This window comes from Euprymna scolopes, chromosome 6 (genome assembly GCF_053919585.1).
Source record: "Euprymna scolopes isolate OS-2025 chromosome 6, ASM5391958v1, whole genome shotgun sequence".
Taxonomy (NCBI): domain Eukaryota; kingdom Metazoa; phylum Mollusca; class Cephalopoda; order Sepiida; family Sepiolidae; genus Euprymna; species Euprymna scolopes.
The window spans coordinates 157,660,919-157,682,078 of NC_136487.1; the positions used below are offsets into that span (position 1 = coordinate 157,660,919).

Below are 21,160 nucleotides of genomic sequence, written 5' to 3' on the forward strand. Positions count from 1 at the left end.
GAATCTTCAAATAGAACATTACATCATTGGGTGAGGAGACACAGAAGAAGAATTTTTGACCTGACTGAATTTTTTTTTATTATGGAAATCGCTCCAGACAAAGAATGGAGCCATTTGATGTAAGAAACTAAACAAAATGCCACTTCAAGGTAGCCAAGGATAAATGTTACATAGATATATTTCAACCTAGAAAACAGCAATTCTTCTCCCTTTGTCAGAAACATGGAATGTGCGGATTAAAGCATAAAATATGGAAAGGGAAAATTATGGGGCTGTCAAACATAAACCCATAGTCAAGTTTTTACTCTTCATAAGCCAAACTAAATTTTTTTAAAAATAAATTGTAGCAAAATGTATTATTATCATTACTAAGAATACAGTGCAACAATAAATGAAAATTGGCTAGTCAGAATTAAATTTGACTTGCCAGCTTGAATGCTATTTGGGTCTGATTTTAAAAATATGAAAATAAAACTTTATATGTTAGATTGTAAATATCTTCTCTTTGATTTTGTTTCAATAACATCTATATATGGCTTGATACCACTTGCTACTCCTAATAAAGCATTTTCAGTTTTCAGAGAGAACTGTCATAAGAGTTAATAGAAGACAGGAGTTTGATAAAGCAAAAACAAAATAAAAGTGCTGAGAAGCCGGCAGCAGAAAAAATGAAGAGAAAAAAATAAAACATTAAAAGTGTGTGTGTATAGTAGTCCAGGTCAAGAATATATTCATAGGATAAAATCTAAAGAATATCCACTGGGTTTATATAATAGTGCTCAATAACAAATAGAGTTATTTATATTAATATTTATTTATACTCACATATACATGCTTTCCTACACTGGCATGACAAAGTTTCTATCTATAGTAAATAAAGTCTGTAGTTATTAATATACCTTCCAATCTTGACCATTACTCCTGATCTTAAATGGAACATGTATATCAAATCTGTTGCCAGGGCCGCTGGAAAAATGGTGGGATCTTTCTATCGATCCGGTAGATATCTCACTGCTGATGCTATTCTCTATCTATATAAGAGCCAGGTACGTCCAAGGATGGAATACTGTTGCCACATCTGGGCAGGAGCTGCTAGAAAGGACTTGTCCTGCCTTGATAGAGTTCAAAATAGACTTCGTAGCCTTGTAGGAGATGTCCTTTTCTCCTCCTTGCAACCTCTATCTCACAGAAGAGATGTTGCGAGTTTGTCTCTGATGTATCGTTATTTTCATGGAAAGTGTTCGACTGAGCTTCAATCTATGGTCCCCCCTCGCCAAACTTTCACAAGAAACACTCGTCTAGCTGTAAACACTATCAATAATTCCCCCCACTCTTTATCTGTGTCTAAACCTAAACATAAATTCCATGAACAAAGCTTCTTTCTTAGAACTGCACGCCTGTGGAATTGTCTTCCGTTTTCCTGCTTTCCTGCTGACTACAATATGGTTGTGTTCAAGTCTAAAGTTAATAAGTTCTTGATGAGCCGTTCCATATAAGTTATCAAATTTACCAAATTTTCATTACTAATGATTACTATATTGACCAATTTCTACTGTACACTCTTTAACCCTTATCCTTGAGTGGCCTCTGGGCCTTGATAATGTGCTGATGCCTATTTAAAAAAAAAAAAAAAAAAAAAAAAAGAAAAGAACACCTAAGGAAAAAAAGAGTTATTTATAACTACAGATCGAAACATTGTCATGTAGGAAAGCCTGTACATGTCTCCCTCTCTCTCTCTATATATAAATGGGTGACCATTTGGAGCTGCCAGGTACTGTATGTGCTATCTATTTATCTCGGCATTGTTTCCAGTTGTCCTTGACTTCTCTTTGCCACTGGACTCAAACAGTGCCAATTCAGGAGAGGTGTGGTTGGTGATTGTGCAACCCCCTTGCCTCACCATTACATGCGCAGCTGCCCCTACAGGGGTGGAGGCATCAGATATATATATATATCTATATATCTATAAAAGTGAACGTGTCTGTCTATCTGTCTGTCTGTGTACATTTCCCTACGCAATAAATCTGTCAATTTTTAGTCTATAGACTCGAAATTTGAAATACAGGGTACTGAGATTTGGGAAAATCGATGTGACGGGTGTCAACCAGAAATTTGGCTGTTAAGGGGTCAAATTTCAACGATTTGACCTTTAAGAACTCTACCAAACTCCTCCGACAATTTTGGGTCTAGACACTTGAAATTTTAGATATAGGTTCCTTGAACCTGGATCTAACTTAATAAAGTGATTTGAGCCCGAAACTATAAATTTTAAGGGGTCATAATAGGGGTAAAATTAAAAAAAAATTTACTTTTTTTTTTTTGCTCAGCATACACCTCCAAACACCCGGGCAACGCCGGGCTGAAATGCTAGTATATATATATATATATATATATATATATATATACACACACACACACACACACACATCTATACATAACAATTGACTTATCATTAGACTTGGCTTGCTATCAAGAGAGCTTAACAAATATACAAGAAAGTATTAAAAATCAGTGATCTGTTAGAATTGCCTTTCTTGAACTGTGTGAAGAGTTAGTTCCCTTTCTTTATATAAGATACTTTGATGACGTGATATATAAACAAGTGAATTCACGTTATTCTCTCTCTTCTTCTTGAAATGTAAATAAAAGCAGACGCATCTCTTCACGTCTTTGTGTTGAATGAAAAACATGTTTGCGTGTTAATGTTTTTTTTTGTTGGCATTGGTTGCCTTCTACAGAGTGAATCCTATTTAAAACAAACAAGATATGTTTTATTTGATTCTTAACTTTAGTAATTAATCATCAGAAAGTAGACTCTTCAGGCATTTCCTAAAGAAAACAGCCTGATTTTCATGAACAGACTCATTTGGATTATTGTTTTCTCATATTTTGGTTGATGTAACCATATTCATCCAAATAAGGCAAATTGCCACTAATACATAAAAGACTACAATGAACTAGAGATTGTGCCTAGAGGGACACTTTAAATTGGGAGTTGAGCAATGAGATGTTTGTTCACATTACACTTAAATTTCTGCATTATACTTAGTATAGTTGGGGAAAAAGTAGGACACAGGAAGGGAATTCCAAAGTTTAGCAATTTGAGTGAAGAAAGTTTCAGAGTAGAAGGTTCTCTGGTGTTGGGAGACTTCTACAGTTTTAGCGCCAATCAATTATATGTTCCAAATGTCTGCATTACAAGCACATCTGTCCAACAATATTTGTTTTATTACTTGTCAATGACAATCATGCTTAGATGCAACATGTAAAATTGCTAATAATTTTGATATACTCCTCTCTTTGACACTGCCCTGATTTCTGTAGTGATAGAATTGTCTGGGATTAGTTTGATAGACATTACTATTAAATAATTCCACAGAGGTTTAAATTATTTAGTTAGCCATAACTGGATAGAAGTCTTAAGTAATTTGTAATTGTAGTTTTAGTGTCCCCAGCATTTGGGATTGAAATTTCAACCCTCAGAAAAGTGTCACTTATAACTGAATTTGGTGCACCTTTACTATAGTATGTCGTCTGACCCAATCATGTATTTTTGAACAAAGGCATTTCAGGGGATTTGTTTTGCTTGTTTTGTTTTATGGCATATCAACTACTTTTGCCAAAACATTAATTGTTAATGTTGGTTAGTTGTTTTTGATCGTTCTTGTGGAATCTTGTTGTATATTTTAATCTCTTTTCGGAATTCAATAATTTTTTTCTGGGTCGATTTTGTTGAATATCTCCCTTAGGCTATTCTTCTGGTAATGCTTCATTCGGGCTTGTTTAAAGTCCACACAGCCAGTCAGTATATGATGTACTGTGTAGGGCTCCTGACATGTTATGCAAATAGGCACCTTTTCTCCTTTTAGTAGATTTGAGTAAGTGACATGAGTGTGATCTATATGTAGTCTAGTCATTACAACCTCTTCTTTTCTTTATATCTGTTTTGTATCTCTTATTCTGATGTTTGGTGTTGCTTTGAATAGTTTATTCTATGTGAATGAGTTCCAATGTTCTTGCTATTTTCTTTTTATATATTTACTAGCGGGGGTACCTGGCATTGCTTGGGTGTTTGTTGGTGTGTGTGTTGGGGGGGGGGTAGATCAAAAACAAAAACCCTGACGTTTGAAGAAAAAAAAAGTTTTGGTAGGAAGGTAGGCTCAAACCCAAAGCATTGACGCGAAGGTGGAAAAGAAAGGGGGAAGAAAACGTGACATCTGATCCGCTCGACCACGAAGGAAGAGGAAGTGAAAATTGCTTTAATTTAAGGCTTATAAAGTTGACAGGTGTGCGAATTTAATGATTATGAGGTCAAACATATTCGGCAGTTAAGTTTTGCTGCGAGGCAGTTTTTCTTTCTCCAACTTTGGCTGTTTGTTTACCCGAGATAAAAAATGGGGGTGTCCATTTGAAAAGCAATTGTCTGATATGACGGTTTTTGCTGCATTGATCAAAGCCGACTTGCTTTGTGTATGTCCCTGCCAGAGAACTGATGGTATGGATTTTCAGTTTCACTTTTTATACCGAAAAGCGAAACGAAGATGCAGCGATCGAAAAAAATCTTGAAAATAATGTGTAAAAGTCAGGCAGATTAAAGATAGATGCGACCACCATTCGTAACTCGTAGATATTATAATTTAGACAGTATATATGGAGAGGTTCTGAAGACTCCCAAGGCAAATCTCAATTCTTGGTGGTGTATCGTATCCAATTCATTCACATATGATTTTCTGGCTGCTCCATATATGTAACATCTGTAGTCAAGTTTGGATCTAATTAAGGATCGATACAGTTTTTATAATGTAGTTTTATTAGCACCTCGGTCTGTGTTTGCTAACACTTTGATTAATTGAATGTTCTTGTGGCATTTTGTTTTTAAGTAGCTTATATTTGGTATGAATGTTAATTTCCTATCAAATATGATGCCAAGATGAGAACAGTAATCCAAATAATCGATCCTCATCTAAAAATATTCAGAAACAATAAATAAAACATTGTTAGAACAATACGAACCTTGCGTGATAATTCGTTTGACGATCTTTCTAATTCACTCCTCCATATATCCAATTCATGTGACTTTTTGGCCAAACAATTTCTCTATTTAGAATTTTTAAGAAGAAAAATAAAGCAGAAAGATTAACAAAAAAACAAACTGTGGGAAATAAAACTATATCAACAGTGCACACACATATATACACATACAAACAATGAAAAAATAGCATTTTATTGTTTAACTTTTTTTATTTTTCTTATTTTTTTCTGAGGACGGGGCATCCTACCAGACATTAACCTGTTATTTCGAACACTTCAACCGAGAGATCTTTTTAAGATTCTAACAGTGCAATGGTTTTTATTTCTCTTGCACTTTATTCGCCGGGTATATTTTTTCCATACGCTCAGTTACTCCCATAATTATTGAAATAATAAAAATCTGAGGATCCTAGTTTCTTTTCATATCGTGTATAAGACTGTACGGTATAATCCCGTTGACATACCAGTTCTCGCCAGATCACCAAATTTAAGCAATGTTGGGCCTGGTTAGTACCAGATGGGTGACCATTTGGAACTTCTAGGTGCTATATGTGTTCTCCGCTTATCCGGCATTTGTTTCCAGTCGTCCTGTACATACACTTCACTCGCCACTGGTATTTAACAATGTCGACTCAGGAGAGGTAGGGTTGGAGATTGTGCACCTCCTGCCGTGAAAATTTCATGCGCATGTACCCCTTCGTGGGTATCCATAGTCTGTCAAATGCTGAAGAAGTCTCTTTTATAAGACGTTCATATTTTGTTATTTATTCCCTCTAAGCTCTTTTTAACCTAACATCATTTTGGGGGACACTGACTTCTACTAAGGTTGCTTCTTTCTCCTTCGTGTCCCATATCACTATGCCAGGTTTAATAGCTCTGTTTTCTAGGCATGTAACTGTAGGAATTGCATAATTATAGTGGGTGGTGCATGACTTCTTTCTAACTGTTCTTTCTGGTAAATGTTCACACGGTACGGCATAATCACGTTGACACACCGGTTCCCACTAGATCACCAAAGTTAAGCAACGTTGAGCCTGGTCAGTACTAAATGGGTGACCATTTGGGACTTTCAGGTGCTGTATGTGCTCTCCGCTTATCTCGGCATTGTTTCCAGTCGTCCTGGTCTTCTCCTTGCCACTGAACCCAAATAGTGCCGATTCAGGAGAGGTATGGTTGGAGATTGTGCAATCCCTGCCTCACAATTACACACACAGCTGCCCCTACAAGGGGTATCCTTTGTCTTTTGAGACTAAGCGGAGACATTGATGTTCACAGGGCTTGCTGCTACATTCAGCATTCAAGTTTTCAAAGATATTTCAATGAATCTATTTACACATGCCATTATTTTGCATCGTATGGTATTCATCTTTTTAAAAAGCAATAGTGTGCACAGATTTACATCACAAAACGAAAGAGTATTTATAGCTATTCATTTATTCAGAAGAAACAGTGTTTCTATCATTAATCAACATTAATATGCTGTTTATTAATTAATAGCATTTGTTTTCGTCAAAGTCTTTCTTTTTCAAAATGGATATGATTGGTTGCTTTGTTTTATGGCATATCAACCCTCTTATGTTTAATGCTGAATCCAACAGTTGTGAAAAAAATTTTCATGCTTTAAGTTCTTTATATTTTCAAATATTTATTCATAATGTTTGGTTTGATTGTTTTGTTTTCTGACATATCAACCCTTGTCGGATTATTTAATGCTGAATCTTGTCATTTTGATCAAAGTTTTTTATGCTTCAAGTTCATTATATCTTCAAATATTTACTCATAATGTTTGGTTTGATTGTTTTGTTTTACGGCATATCAACCCTTTTCGAGTTAATACCAAATCCAATCATTTCGATAAAATGTTTTACGCTTCAATTTTTTTTAGATCTTTAAATATTTATTTATGATGTTTGGTTTGGTTGTTTTGTAGAGGAACATTGTTTTTGCTTTTGACTTTGCAGATCACAATTTCAGTTTTTCAAAGGGAAAGAAAAAAAACAGAACTATCATTAGTTTGGTGCATTTAAGTCAGGAAGCTGATATCTTAGCACCAGTCAAAAATAATAAATGCTGTTGTATAAAAAGAAAATACCTCTTCTTCCAGTTTTGCTTGTATTGTGATTTTCTCATGAACAAAATCCTGTCTTAATGTTTCAATCTGTTTTGTGTGATCTTTTTTCATCTTCTCTAATTCAGACGAAAGTGTCTCCTCCATGGTAGTTTTTTGCATTCTTTCCTAAAAATAAAAATTACTTGTTAGAAAAGTTTATCAAAGAGAGATGCCACTGTCAGGTTCTTAAGTTTTATTCATAAGGAATTTTAATTTTTAAATTTTATTCAATAAGTTTTTTTATTTCTTTTTTTATTCACTTGCCTCCCCACAAGGTCAGAGTTAGACACAAGGTCGGTTTTTAATGTGTGAGGAAAACAGCTCCCCAAAAAGGAGCACTCTGGTTAGTAACAAAAATAAAAAATGTATCAGTCATAAAGGATTTTTCCTTCATTAACCGAGATCAAAAAAGTGTGGCGCAGCATCAGAACAGATACTACACTTTGAGATATTAAATCCTTTATTCAAGCTAAAATTATAATGTAAGTTCCAACTGAACAAAAAACTTAGGCACAGGGCCAACTCAAAAGGAGGGGGGGAAATGGGGGTTGTTGGTCATCCTTGTCACTCTAGAACTAAACAAAAAGTTTCTCTTAGCTAGAATCTTCTTCCGCCATAATACCGCATTCGCCCTTTCGTACTTGGGGACATCCTACTTAGCACCCAATTTTTAAAACATTTTTTATTAGCGTGTAAAAACAAAAATGAGAACAATAATGGTAATACAATAATTTGTGTCGAGGGGGGGGGGGGGAGAAAAAAAATACAAGCAGTGGTTAGTAGGACCCTCCCAACCCTGTCTAGTTGATAGACTGCTCGTTCCACTTTGGTTTTTTTAAAGGAACCTCAGCTCTTGCGGGACAGTCTCTATGTGGGAGTGCCCTCTAGATGGGATGAAATGGAGAAAACAAAATTTTTGGGATGAGGGGTTAGTGATTGATTTCTTTCTCTCCAAGATGGGTGAAATTTAGAGGGCGGGGTGAAAAGAAAAAATTGCGGTTAAGAGGGGGTGAAGATCTTGGAGGCTTCCTAGTCGGGGAAGGATGGAACAGTCACTTGGCTAGCTAAGAGGCTAAAGATTGAGTTATACTTGACGGAACTGCGTGTTCCACACCAAGGCAGGGAACACGTATTCAAATTTGGCTCCTTTTCGTACACACAGACTAGCTACATGTATCCATCTTCTGTGAAATGCCATGCGATGCAGCCTTCTTCTATCACATCTGATCTTCATCCGTAGTTGGTGTTTAAAGAAAGCGATCAGATTCTGATCAGAAAAAGACAACACCCCCCGGCCACCTTGCAGATGCGACGTTCAAATCACCATTCTCGCCACGGCCAGGATCGCAATGTAAACCATTTGACTTTCCCGGTTCCATGGCTGCCTCACGTTGTCAACGACATTGGATACGGTAATCGGGCGAGGATGCTCGGGATCGATGCGAGCCGTCACCTCGCTGACATACGACCAATACTGGTGGAGTTCGCAGCAATCAAAGAAAGCGTGATCAGTCGTTTCTACGTCCATTGTTCCACAACGGGGACAAGCTGGCGACTCTAAAAAAACCAAAACTTCATTGTATGTTAAGTGGAAGTGCATTTTGGGCCAATCGCCAGGTCAGAGAGAACTCCGAATTGTTCAGATGACTTGAACCTGGCGTCCAACTCCACGCGGAACGGATCTCACTCTGCTGCCAACCCAAATGCGCGCATAGTGGGTCGGCGGCAACCCTCCTCACTAGATTCCTGTGGAGTTCCCTAAGGGTAGCAGTCACAAGGTCGCTGGACCTTGGTAGTCGTTTTAGTGCGGCTCGGCACTCTTTCAGGAAGGCTGAATCTCCCTGTGGCCTGCGAAGAATCTCAATAGAGAGGTTGAGAATGAGGTCGGGAAAGGCGGCAGTAATTGCGGGGTGCCATGGTTCATCTTCTTGAAGGTAGTGGCTTTTAAAAACCTTACCATATCATTTACTTTTTAAGTAAAAAAGTAGTCGTAAAAAATGTAGAAAAAGTTGCCGCAGTTTCTTTTTTAAAATGTTTCCATCTCATGAAAATGTTGTTGGTTCGTTGGTTTTAGTGTTGTAAATTATGACATGTAAACAGAAACGATTCTCTTAATAGTCATGTAAAAACTACATTTTGTATTATTAATGTTATCAACTTTGTTATATTAAAAAAAATTTGTCGCAGTTTTCTTTTTTTAATATTTTGATTCGCGATCAGAGCGAGAAAACTCAGAAAAAGCTTCAGGTTACGTTTGATTGATATTCTTATTACTTGCATTATGTTTTTACGGTGTTACCTGTTATTATTTTGGTAAGAAAGGCACAAACAAATATGTTTTGAAACCATGGCTAACTCTAGTCTTGAGCCAAACATAGAAACAAATGACACTGCTAATGGAAAAGCAACTGCTAACCCTGTTTTTTTCCGAGCAAATTCCAAGCCAAAAGTCAAGCATATTTTTTATGTCTCTTAAAAAAATATCTAACCATAAATGAGGACGATCCAATGGTTCCTTTTTCATTAGCTATTACACCGAAAATGTAGGGGAGGGTGCCACTCTTCATGTGGGTGATATGTTACCTGATGGTCTCTGTTGTGAGAGCAATTTTTGGTTATACCTGGAAGCACAGATTAACAAAATTGGAGCTATACAGTAAACTAAGAAACATAATAGTATTGAAGAAACGTAGGAAAATTATGGCTAGATATGAATAATAAAGAAAACTTGCCAGTGGTGTTCGAGCAAGATCAAAATCAGAAGAATTAAAACTGAAATGTGTGTCTCACTTGTTCTTTGAAGTCTTCCTTCATTCTTTCTATGATTTGGTCGTATTCAGTTTTCAATTCTTCAATCTCATTTTGATGCTGTTGTCGGAGGTCCTCACGTCGTTGCTTCAGAACAGCGTTCAACTGTTTTCATAGATGAAAAGATGGAAAACAAAAGGAAGGAGAATTAAACGCATGAAAACGTATATAAGCGTACAGATTTGGCATGGTTTTGTTTTCTAATGAGTAACCACTTATAAAGGGCAAAAGCTACTTGAGGATAAAGTTTATTATTATCTGTACTCCTGTAGAGAGTGATCCAGACGTAACTCAGAGTCCGCCCGGCTTTCTCTGGAACATAATGTCAACAGCCAGAGTAAGTTTTATTAACTGTAAAGAAAAATGTTATAAAATTTATTTTTTTTTTGCTATATATATATTTTTAAATAAATAATGTTAAAGATTTTTTTGTTTGAGAAAAGGTTCAAAGGTAAGTCAAATAAATACTTTCAAGGAATTTTTTTTGTAAAGTTTTTTTTTTTTTTTTTAAAGAAAAATTGAAAAAGAATTTTTTATTTTTGTTTTTTGGGTGATTTTTTTGTTTGCATTTTAGGCTGCTTTTTTTTTTTTTCTTTTTTTTTTCAAGGAAAAACCTGAAAACTAGAAAAGTTGAAACAAAACTAGGTGGGATAGTTTTCTGTTTTTTTTTCATATTAAAACAGTTGTTGTTGTTTCCTCAGACCGTTGTTTTATTAATGGTGTGCGTGGATCGCATTCCGCATTCACGCTGGAGGTCTTTCTGTGTTGTTCGCTCGAATGCCCACAAGCAGATTATTTTAATTATGATGGCAATTGTCAGCCTAGACTTGACAATTACACCTGTGTCCACATGATGCACAAGCTTTTGTTTGTGTCAGTAATTTTTTTTTCTAGACAAAAGGCGAGGACTTCGGCTGGTGTTTTCAGCGGCTGACTTTTAAGGCATGAAATTCATGTTTTTTTTTTCTGACGTGAAGGTATAAAATAGTGTGCTTTTTTTTTCTTTTCTTTTCTTTTTTACTAATTTGTTTTCTTTTCTTTCTCTTCCAAATTGGTGTCTGCTGTTTTGAATTTTCAATTTGTGCGAACGCGCATCACGTTGAAAACCATCACATTACATTGTCATTAATTCAGCTTTATGTTACGTGAAACAGCTAAATTTCCTTGGCGACGCTTGGCTTACTCTGGCTGTTGATGTTATGTTCCGGAAAAAGCCGGGCGGGCACTGAGTTATGTCTGGATCATTCTCTGCATGAGTACCTTATTATCAATTGAATGATGATCATCATAATCATATTTGATTTGTCTTTAGAATAATCATCAATCTATGCAATTTATGATAAAATTATATGATATGAGTTTTCATTGTATATAGAAACTAGCATGAGTGCTCGGTGTTGCCTAGGTGTTTGGAGGTGTGTGTTGAGCAAAAATAAAAATGGTAGTAGGCAGGCAGGCTCGAACATGTACTGCGAAGGAGGAAAAGGATGTGTAAAAAAAAAAAAAATGTGACGTCTTTGCTGTTGTGCCCATTGCCAAACTTGAAGTGACAAATGTTTAAATTAAACTCAAAGCTAGTCAATCAAAAAGAGGGAATGACTTTTGAACTAATCGGCAAAAAAAAAAGTGACCCTTCCCTGTAGAAAAGTGCCCAGTTGAGGGTGAAGGTATTAATGTTTTTAGCCAATTTTTTGATATTTGTCATCCGAAAGGTCAAGCTTCAAAACGATACCGATCTTGTGAAATCCGTCACCTCTGTTGAACGTTTTAGGCAGACATACAAACGTACATACATACATACATACATACATTTAAACAGACAGGTGAGATTTATATTATAGAAGGTACTTTGTCTGTGTGTGCGTATGTTAATAGATTGAGAAATGTAGTGTTTACGATATGTTGTTCTCTCCTAAGTTCAACAAGTTTTAACAATTTAATGACAACTAGTTCATTCCGTATGGACTCCAAAATGGCTGGAGATTTCATACAAATGTACTTTATGTGTCTGGACATGTTCTTAGGTAGGTTTTCTATCAGATTACATCAAATAAGTATCGAAAATCAATAAAATCCAATTAAAAAAGGAACAGTCCGAATTTGACTAAAGTTAAAACCCCTTACAGAACCTAACATTACAAGTGCATTTTAAAAGTTTTATCACCACAAAAGCAGGAGGGCCCAGCATATAAAATCAACAGTAGGTTCTTTGAGAAGACAGGGAGCATGTTTGAAATGAATGTTCAGAGCACAATTGAACCATGATACTTAACTTTTGCATTTTAAACTTTAATTCAAGCTGTTATATAAAAATAATTTTGTAAAATCAACCATAGGTTCTCTACAGTGAAATTTTGACTACAGCACGGTGAAGATTCTTCCTGGTGCACTGTGGTGGGTCCACGACTAGAGCAAGCAATCAATTGATTTGATTGAAAAATGGGCGATTTCATTGATTTCGATGACAATAAAAGTATTGGCAGTGTGGGATTTTTGTTGACCCTCATTTAATCCCAAACAACGTCAGGTCTCCCTGCTAGTACAATATATAAATTTCTAATTTCTGTGACTAATACCCTATAAACACCAAAATTCATACGGTTCATTTACCATCAGAATTTTTGGTGCTTATTCAGATTGCTACTTATGGCGGCAATTAAAAGTAAAAAAAATACAGAAAAGTCTGTATGATGTACAAGGGGCGTGCAATAAGTAATGCCCCTGACCCACTTCCCATAGAAGTAGAGCAATGAAACTTGGCACAGTTATTAGTCTTTCTCTACATAGGAACCACCCAGAGTTATGCATTTCTCCCATCGTTTGATGCAGCTCTGGAGACCGCTTTTGTAGAACACCCCAGGTTGGTCCTCCAACCACAACGTGACTTCAGAAATTAATGCTCCATCATCTGGGAAACGCTTTCCTTTCAAAAACAACTTCATGGCTGGGAAGAGGTGAAAGTCAGAGGGTGCAAGGTCAGGAGAGTAGGGAGGATGGGGGAGGATTTCATAACCACACGCCCGAACTTCTGATCTGGCGACATGCGAGTTGTGGACCGGAGTGTTGTCCTGCAGGAGGAGGGTACCTTTGTTGATCTTGCCCCGCCTCTTGATTTTGATAGCTTCCCTTAATTTCCTCAAAAGTGAAGCATAATAGGCTCCTGTAATTGTGGTACCCTTTGCCAGGAAATCTGTCATCACTACTCCGTCCTGGTCCCAGAAGACTGTGAGCATGACCTTGCCAGCAGAGGGCTGCACCCTTGCCTTCTTTGGAGGTGGTGAGTCCAAGTGCTTCCACTGCATTGACTGGGCTTTGGTCTCTGGATCATAGTGATGGACCCAGGTTTCATCCTGTTTAATCAGTCTTTCGAAAAACTTTGACTCATCTTCTTGGCACATCTCCAAATTCATCCTCGAGCACTCGATGCGTTCTCACTTCTGAGATAGTGTGAGCAACCTGGGAATCCATCTGGCAGACACCTTATGCATATGCAAATGGTCATGAATGATAGTTTCCACAGACCCTGTACTAATCTTGATATCTTGAGCGATTTGGCGAATAGTATTGCGCCGATCTTCCAATATTGTAGCCTCAACTTGACGGACAGATGCCTCATCAATGGCAGAAGGGGGCGACCAGGTCTGGGAGCTGTTTCTACAGACTTCCGGCCATGTTTGAATTCACGATGCCAGCATTTTACAAGGTCATATGATGGGGGCATTTTTTTATTTTTTTTGTTTTTCTGTGTTTGTACAACGAAAACGATGTCATATGTTGATTAGATTTTGCTCAACATATCCTCGAGCACCCACAGCCAAATGATAGTATTCAACATTTCATTACCCTCCCAGGATACAGTCAGCTCCAACATAATTCCAACCTTCTCGTCACTCCACAACGGAAACACCAAGTTATTCTTTAAGTCTACTTTCAATTACAAGAATATATTGTGTGTGTTTCATATTATTATGCATATGAAATTTAAAGTAAAATTGATATTAGCTGTTTTTTATAAAATAAAAAAATAAATAAAATATAAAAAAAATTTGTTCACCAAAAACAAGATATAGTTTCACTGAAGTGTATACAACTACTGTGATAAGGGGCAGATTTATAGAGGGGCAACCTGACTGGAAAAATGGTCAAAGAGATGTTTGTTTATATTAAATTTTAATTTCTGCTCATCTTATTATCTCATCACTTGAGAAATGCAGATCTACGGTATAACTAGGACTTATACTTTTCTGGCAAGAACTTTTGGTAATCTATTTCTGATAATGAACCTATAATCCTTCTAAGGGAGTCGACAGTTTTTTTTTCATTTAATATTATGAGAAATAGCGTTTAGAGAAAAAAAAAAAAAGAGAAAAGCACTCACTCCTTTCTCGAGTTCTTCAATAGCTCTTCGTCCCTGATTTGTTGACTCCATTTCTTGTTGTTGAACTTTCATATTCTCTTCATGCAATTTGTCTTGAGTTTTTTTCAGCTCATTTAACTCCTAAGAAAGATAATGAGAAATGCATATGTATAAGTTGTAATGTCATGATTGGCAAACGTAGGACACTTTTTTTATTTATCTTGTACTCACCCAAAACAAGACATAATGGGCTACTGTGAATTAGGAACACTAAGTAGGGAGTTAAAAAACAAAATGTTTGCTTACTTTACATTTAAATTTCTGTATGTTAATACAGTAGGATACAGGGAAGGAATTCCCAAGTCTAGCAATACGAGGAAAGAAATTTTCAGAGTAGAAGGCTCTCTGTCATTAGGAGACTGCTACACTGAATGGGGTGGGATTTTGCTGCTTGTCACATTATTCAGGGATATTTATGTCAAGGGGCATCAAATTCATTGGAGCACATTTTATTAAAATACTTGCAAAACAAGCAAAAATACTTGCAAAACAAACACAGAGATGTAACACTGCAGTGATAGGGCGGGCCTCGAGAAGGGCGATCAAGGTTGGATTCTTTTGATCTTATAAATCCATCTATATAATACTAAAACTCTGTCGTTCTTGGTTGTTTGCTTGTTTGCTTGCACACTATCCTCCTCCTCCTACTACTGTGCCTCCTCTTCTTGCTACTACTATTACTTCTCTTTACAACTACTACTACGCCTCCTTTTCCTCCTCTTACTACTACTACTACTACGCCTCCTCTTCCTTAACCTACTATTACTACTACTGGTTATAATTCAATGGCTGTAAGTTTGCTTTTTTTTTTTTTTCAAAAATAAACAATTATAAACAGAATGACTCATGGAAATCTATCTATATTCTTTTTTTCATTTTAATATACTTTCATAGAAATGTTTCTGTTATGTCACAAAAAAACTATTTTCTTTACGTCACAAGTGTCATGCTCATACATTAATTCCATAGCTAATATAACATACTGACCCCTTAGGGGATGTTTTGCAACTATTCTGTATTACAACTATACTGTTGCAATTTTCTCACAAATAAATCAACTTTGACCTGTTGACAACATATTTTTTAATTTTTTTTTACTGTGTACGTTTTCAGCAGCCTAATTTTTTTTTTTGTGTTTTAAATTATCCAAATAAACAATTGTTAATACTTTCTGCATTTTTTTTTTTACATCGTTCATTTCCGTATTACATTTAAGTTATTTTAACGCAATTTTCTTACAAATAAATCTACTATTTTACAATGTAAATAGAAAATAGGTAACTTTACACGAATAAGGAGGATTTTTTTTTTTGTTTGAGTGATCTGTCTGATTTTTCATTTTAATATACTTTCATAGAAATGTTTCTGTTATGTCAAAAAATAAAACTATTTTCTTTACATCACAAGTGTCACGCTCATACATGAATTCCATAGCTAATATAACATACTGACCCAACGGGTCACGGGTAGTCTAGTGTTTATTTATTATCTTGGCCAAAAACGTGGTAAGACGATAACAACTACAGATGGCAGTGATTGCTGAGAATGCAGTTAGAAGATTCGAAGTTCCTATCCGTCGTGGTTACCACCTGATGAAAGCCAGAGAAATAGTTGGCCGAAATGTCGTGAAAAACAACAATCAATAAAGATGAAAACAACAACTAATAAAAATGAGAATAAAAAAACAACAACTAATAAAAATGAGAATAAAAAAACAACAACTAATAAAAATGAGAATAAAAAAAACAACGACTAATAAAAATGAGAATAAAAAACAACTAATAAAAATGAGAATAAAAGACAACAACTAATAAAGATGAGAATAAAAAACAACGACTAATAAAGATGAGAATAAAAAAACAACAACTAATAAAGATGAGAATAAAAAACAACGACTAATAAAAATGAGAATAAAAAACAACAACTAATAAAGATGAGAATAAAAAACAACAACTAATAAAGATGAGAATAAAAAAACAACAACTAATAAAGATGAGAATAAAAAACAACAACTAATAAAAATGAGAATAAAAAACAACAACTAATAAAAATGAGAATAAAAGACAACAACTAATAAAAATGAGAATATAAAACAACAACTAATAAAGATGAGAATAAAAAACAACGACTAATAAAAATGAGAATAAAAAAACAACAACTAATAAAAATGAGAATATAAAACAACGACTAATAAAAATGAGAATAAAAAACAACGACTAATAAAAATGAGAATAAAAAACAACAACTAATAAAAATGAGAATAAAAGACAACAACTAATAAAAATGAGAATAAAAAACAACAACTAATAAAGATGAGAATAAAAAACAACGACTAATAAAAATGAGAATAAAAAACAACAACTAATAAAGATGAGAATAAAAAACAACGACTAATAAAGATGAGAATAAAAAAACAACAACTAATAAAGATGAGAATAAAAAACAACAACTAATAAAAATGAGAATAAAAAACAACAACTAATAAAAATGAGAATAAAAAACAACGACTAATAAAAATGAGAATAAAAAACAACAACTAATAAAAATGAGAATAAAAGACAACAACTAATAAAAATGAGAATAAAAAACAACAACTAATAAAGATGAGAATAAAAAACAACGACTAATAAAAATGAGAATAAAAAAACAACAACTAATAAAAATGAGAATAAAAAACAACAACTAATAAAGATGAGAATAAAAAACAACGACTAATAAAGATGAGAATAATAAAACAACGACTAATAAAAATGAGAATAAAAAAACAACGACTAATAAAGATGAGAATAAAACAACGACTAATAAAGATGAGAATAAAAAACAACGACTAATAAAGATGAGAATAATAAAACAACAACTAATAAAGATGAGAATAATAAAACAACAACTAATAAAAATGAGAATAAAAAAACAACAACTAATAAAAATGAGAATAAAAAAACAACGACTAATAAAAATGAGAATAAAACAACGACTAATAAAAATGAGAATAATAAAACAACGACTAATAAAGATGAGAATAATAAAACAACAAGTAATAAAGATGAGAATAATAAAACAACAACTAATAAAAATGAGAATAAAAAAACAACAACTAATAAAAATGAGAATAAAAAAACAACAACTAATAAAGATGAGAATAAAAAAACAACAACTAATAAAAATGAGAATAAAACAACGACTAATAAAGATGAGAATAAAAAAACAACAACTAATAAAGATGAGAATAAAAAAACAACAACTAATAAAGATGAGAATAAAAAAACAACGACTAATAAAGATGAGAATAAAAAAACAACAACTAATAAAGATGAGAATAAAAAAACAACAACTAATAAAGATGAGAATAAAAAAACAACAACTAATAAAGATGAGAATAAAAAAACAACAACTAATAAAGATGAGAATAAAAAAACAACAACTAATAAAGATGAGAATAAAAAAACAACGACTAATAAAGATGAGAATAAAAAAACAACAACTAATAAAGATGAGAATAAAAAAACAACAACTAATAAAGATGAGAATAAAAAAACAACAACTAATAAAGATGAGAATAAAAAAACAACAACTAATAAAGATGAGAATAATAAAACAATGACTAATAAAAATGAGAATAAAACAACGACTAATAAAGATGAGAATAAAAAAACAACGACTAATAAAGATGAGAATAAAAAAACAACAACTAATAAAGATGAGAATAAAAAAACAACAACTAATAAAGATGAGAATAAAAAAACAACAACTAATAAAGATGAGAATAAAAAAACAACAACTAATAAAGATGAGAATAATAAAACAACGACTAATAAAGATGAGAATAAAAAAACAACGACTAATAAAGATGAGAATAAAAAAACAACAACTAATAAAGATGAGAATAAAAAAACAACAACTAATAAAGATGAGAATAAAAAAACAACGACTAATAAAGATGAGAATAATAAAACAACAACTAATAAAGATGAGAATAAAAAAACAACGACTAATAAAGATGAGAATAAAAAAACAACAACTAATAAAGATGAGAATAAAAAAACAACAACTAATAAAGATGAGAATAAAAAAACAACAACTAATAAAAATGAGAATAAAAAAACAACAACTAATAAAGATGAGAATAATAAAACAATGACTAATAAAAATGAGAATAAAACAACGACTAATAAAGATGAGAATAATAAAACAACGACTAATAAAGATGAGAATAAAAAAACAACAACTAATAAAGATGAGAATAATAAAACAAGGACTAATAAAAATGAGAATAAAACAACAACTAATAAAGATGAGAATAAAAAAACAACGACTAATAAAGATGAGAATAAAAAAACAACAACTAATAAAGATGAGAATAATAAAACAATGACTAATAAAAATGAGAATAAAAAACAACAACTAATAAAGATGAGAATAAAAAAACAATGACTAATAAAGATGAGAATAAAAAAACAACAACTAATAAAGATGAGAATAAAAAAACAATGACTAATAAAGATGAGAATAAAAAACAACAACTAATAAAAATGAGAATAAAAAAACAACAACTAATAAAGATGAGAAAAAAAAACAACAACTAATAAAGATGAGAATAAAAAAACAACAACTAATAAAGATGAGAATAATAAAACAACAACTAATAAAGATGAGAATAAAAAAACAACTAATAAAGATGAGAATAAAAAAACAACAACTAATAAAGATGAGAATAAAAAACAACAACTAATAAAGATGAGAATAAAAAAACAACAACTAATAAAGATGAGAATAATAAAACAACAACTAATAAAGATGAGAATAAAAAAACAACAACTAATAAAGATGAGAATAAAAAAACAATGACTAATAAAGATGAGAATAAAAAACAACAACTAATAAAAATGAGAATAAAAAAACAACAACTAATAAAGATGAGAAAAAAAAACAACAACTAATAAAGATGAGAATAAAAAACAACAACTAATAAAGATGAGAATAAAAAAACAACAACTAATAAAGATGAGAATAAAAAAAAAACAACTAATAAAGATGAGAATAAAAAAACAACAACTAATAAAAATGAGAATAAAAAAACAACAACTAATAAAGATGAGAATAAAAAAACAACAACTAATAAAAATGAGAATAATAAAACAACAACTAATAAAGATGAGAATAAAAAAAAACGACTAATAAAAATGAGAATAAAAAAACAACAACTAATAAAAATGAGAATAAAAAAACAACAACTAATAAAAATGAGAATAATAAAACAACAACTAATAAAGATGAGTATAATAAAACAACAACAAATAAAGATGAGAATAAAAAAACAACAACTAATAAAAATGAGAATAAAAAAACAACAACTAATAAAAATGAGAATAATAAAACAACAACTAATAAAGATGAGAATAAAAAAACAACAACTAATAAAGATGAGAATAAAAAAACAACAACTAATAAAGATGAGAATAAAAAAAAAACGACTAATAAAAATGAGAATAAAAAAACAACAACTAATAAAAATGAGAATAAAAAAACAACAACCAATAAAGATGAAAACAATAACTAATAAAGATGAGAATAAAAAAACAACGACTAATAAAAATGAGAATAAAAAACAACAACTAATAAAGATGAGAATAAAAAAACAACAACTAATAAAAATGAGAATAAAAAAACAACAACTAATAAAGATGAGAATAAAAAAACAACAACTAATAAAGATGAGAATAAAAAAACAACAACTAATAAAAATGAGAATAAAAAAACAACAACTAATAAAGATGAGAATAAAAAACAACAACTAATAAAAATGAGAATAATAAAACAACAACTAATAAAGATGAGAATAAAAAAACAACAACTAATAAAGATGAGAATAAAAAAACAACAACTAATAAAGATGAGAATAATAAAACAACAACTAATAAAGATGAGAATAAAAAACAACGACTAATAAAGATGAGAATAATAAAACAACGACTAATAAAGATGAGAATAAAAAAACAACGACTAATAAAGATGAGAATAAAAAAACAACAACTAATAAAGATGAGAATAAAAAAACAACAACTAATAAAGATGAGAATAATAAAACAACAACTAATAAAGATGAGAATAAAAAACAACAACTAATAAAAATGAGAATAATAAAACAACAACTAATAAAGATGAGAATAATAAAACAACAACTAATAAAAATGAGAATAAAAAAACAACAACTAATAAAAATGAGAATAAAAAAACAACAACTAATAAAGATGAGAATAATAAAACAACAACTAATAAAGATGAGAATAAAAAAACAACGACTAATAAAGATGAGAATAAAAAAACAACAACTAATAAAGATGAGAATAAAAAAACAACAAATAAAGATGAGAATAAAAAAACAACAACTAATAAAGATGAGAATAAAAAAACAACAACTAATAAAGATGAGAATAAAAAAACAACAACTAATAAAAATGAGAATAAAAAAACAACAACTAATAAAAATGAGAATAATAAAACAACAACTAATAAAGATGAGTATAATAAAACAACAACTAATAAAGATGAGAATAAAAAAACAACAACTAATAAAAATGAGAATAAAAAAACAAAAACTAATAAAAATGAGAATAAAAAACAACAACTAATAAAGATGAGAATAATAAAACAACGACTAATAAAGATGAGAATAAAAAAACAACGACTAATAAAAATGAGAATAAAAAAACAACGACTAATAAAGATGAGAATAAAAAAACAACAACTAATAAAAATGAGAATAATAAAACAACAACTAATAAAGATGAGAATAA

At 32.2% G+C, this 21,160-nt stretch overlaps 1 protein-coding gene across 8 annotated transcripts in view; it reads right to left on the reverse strand.

Moving 5' to 3' along the window:
* The window catches only part of LOC145278079 (uncharacterized), a 220,741-nt gene that overhangs the window by 56,460 nt on the left and 143,121 nt on the right, over positions 1–21,160 (reverse strand). For all 8 annotated transcript variants that reach the window (XM_080130342.1, XM_080130343.1, XM_080130341.1 and 5 more), the window contains 4 exons: positions 14,328–14,447; positions 9,932–10,054; positions 7,124–7,267; positions 5,014–5,097 (listed from right to left, as the gene is read on the reverse strand). In XM_080130342.1, coding sequence (XP_079986468.1) covers positions 5,014–5,097; positions 7,124–7,267; positions 9,932–10,054; positions 14,328–14,447 — 471 coding nt within the window. The remainder of the gene's footprint in view (positions 1–5,013; positions 5,098–7,123; positions 7,268–9,931; positions 10,055–14,327; positions 14,448–21,160) is intronic.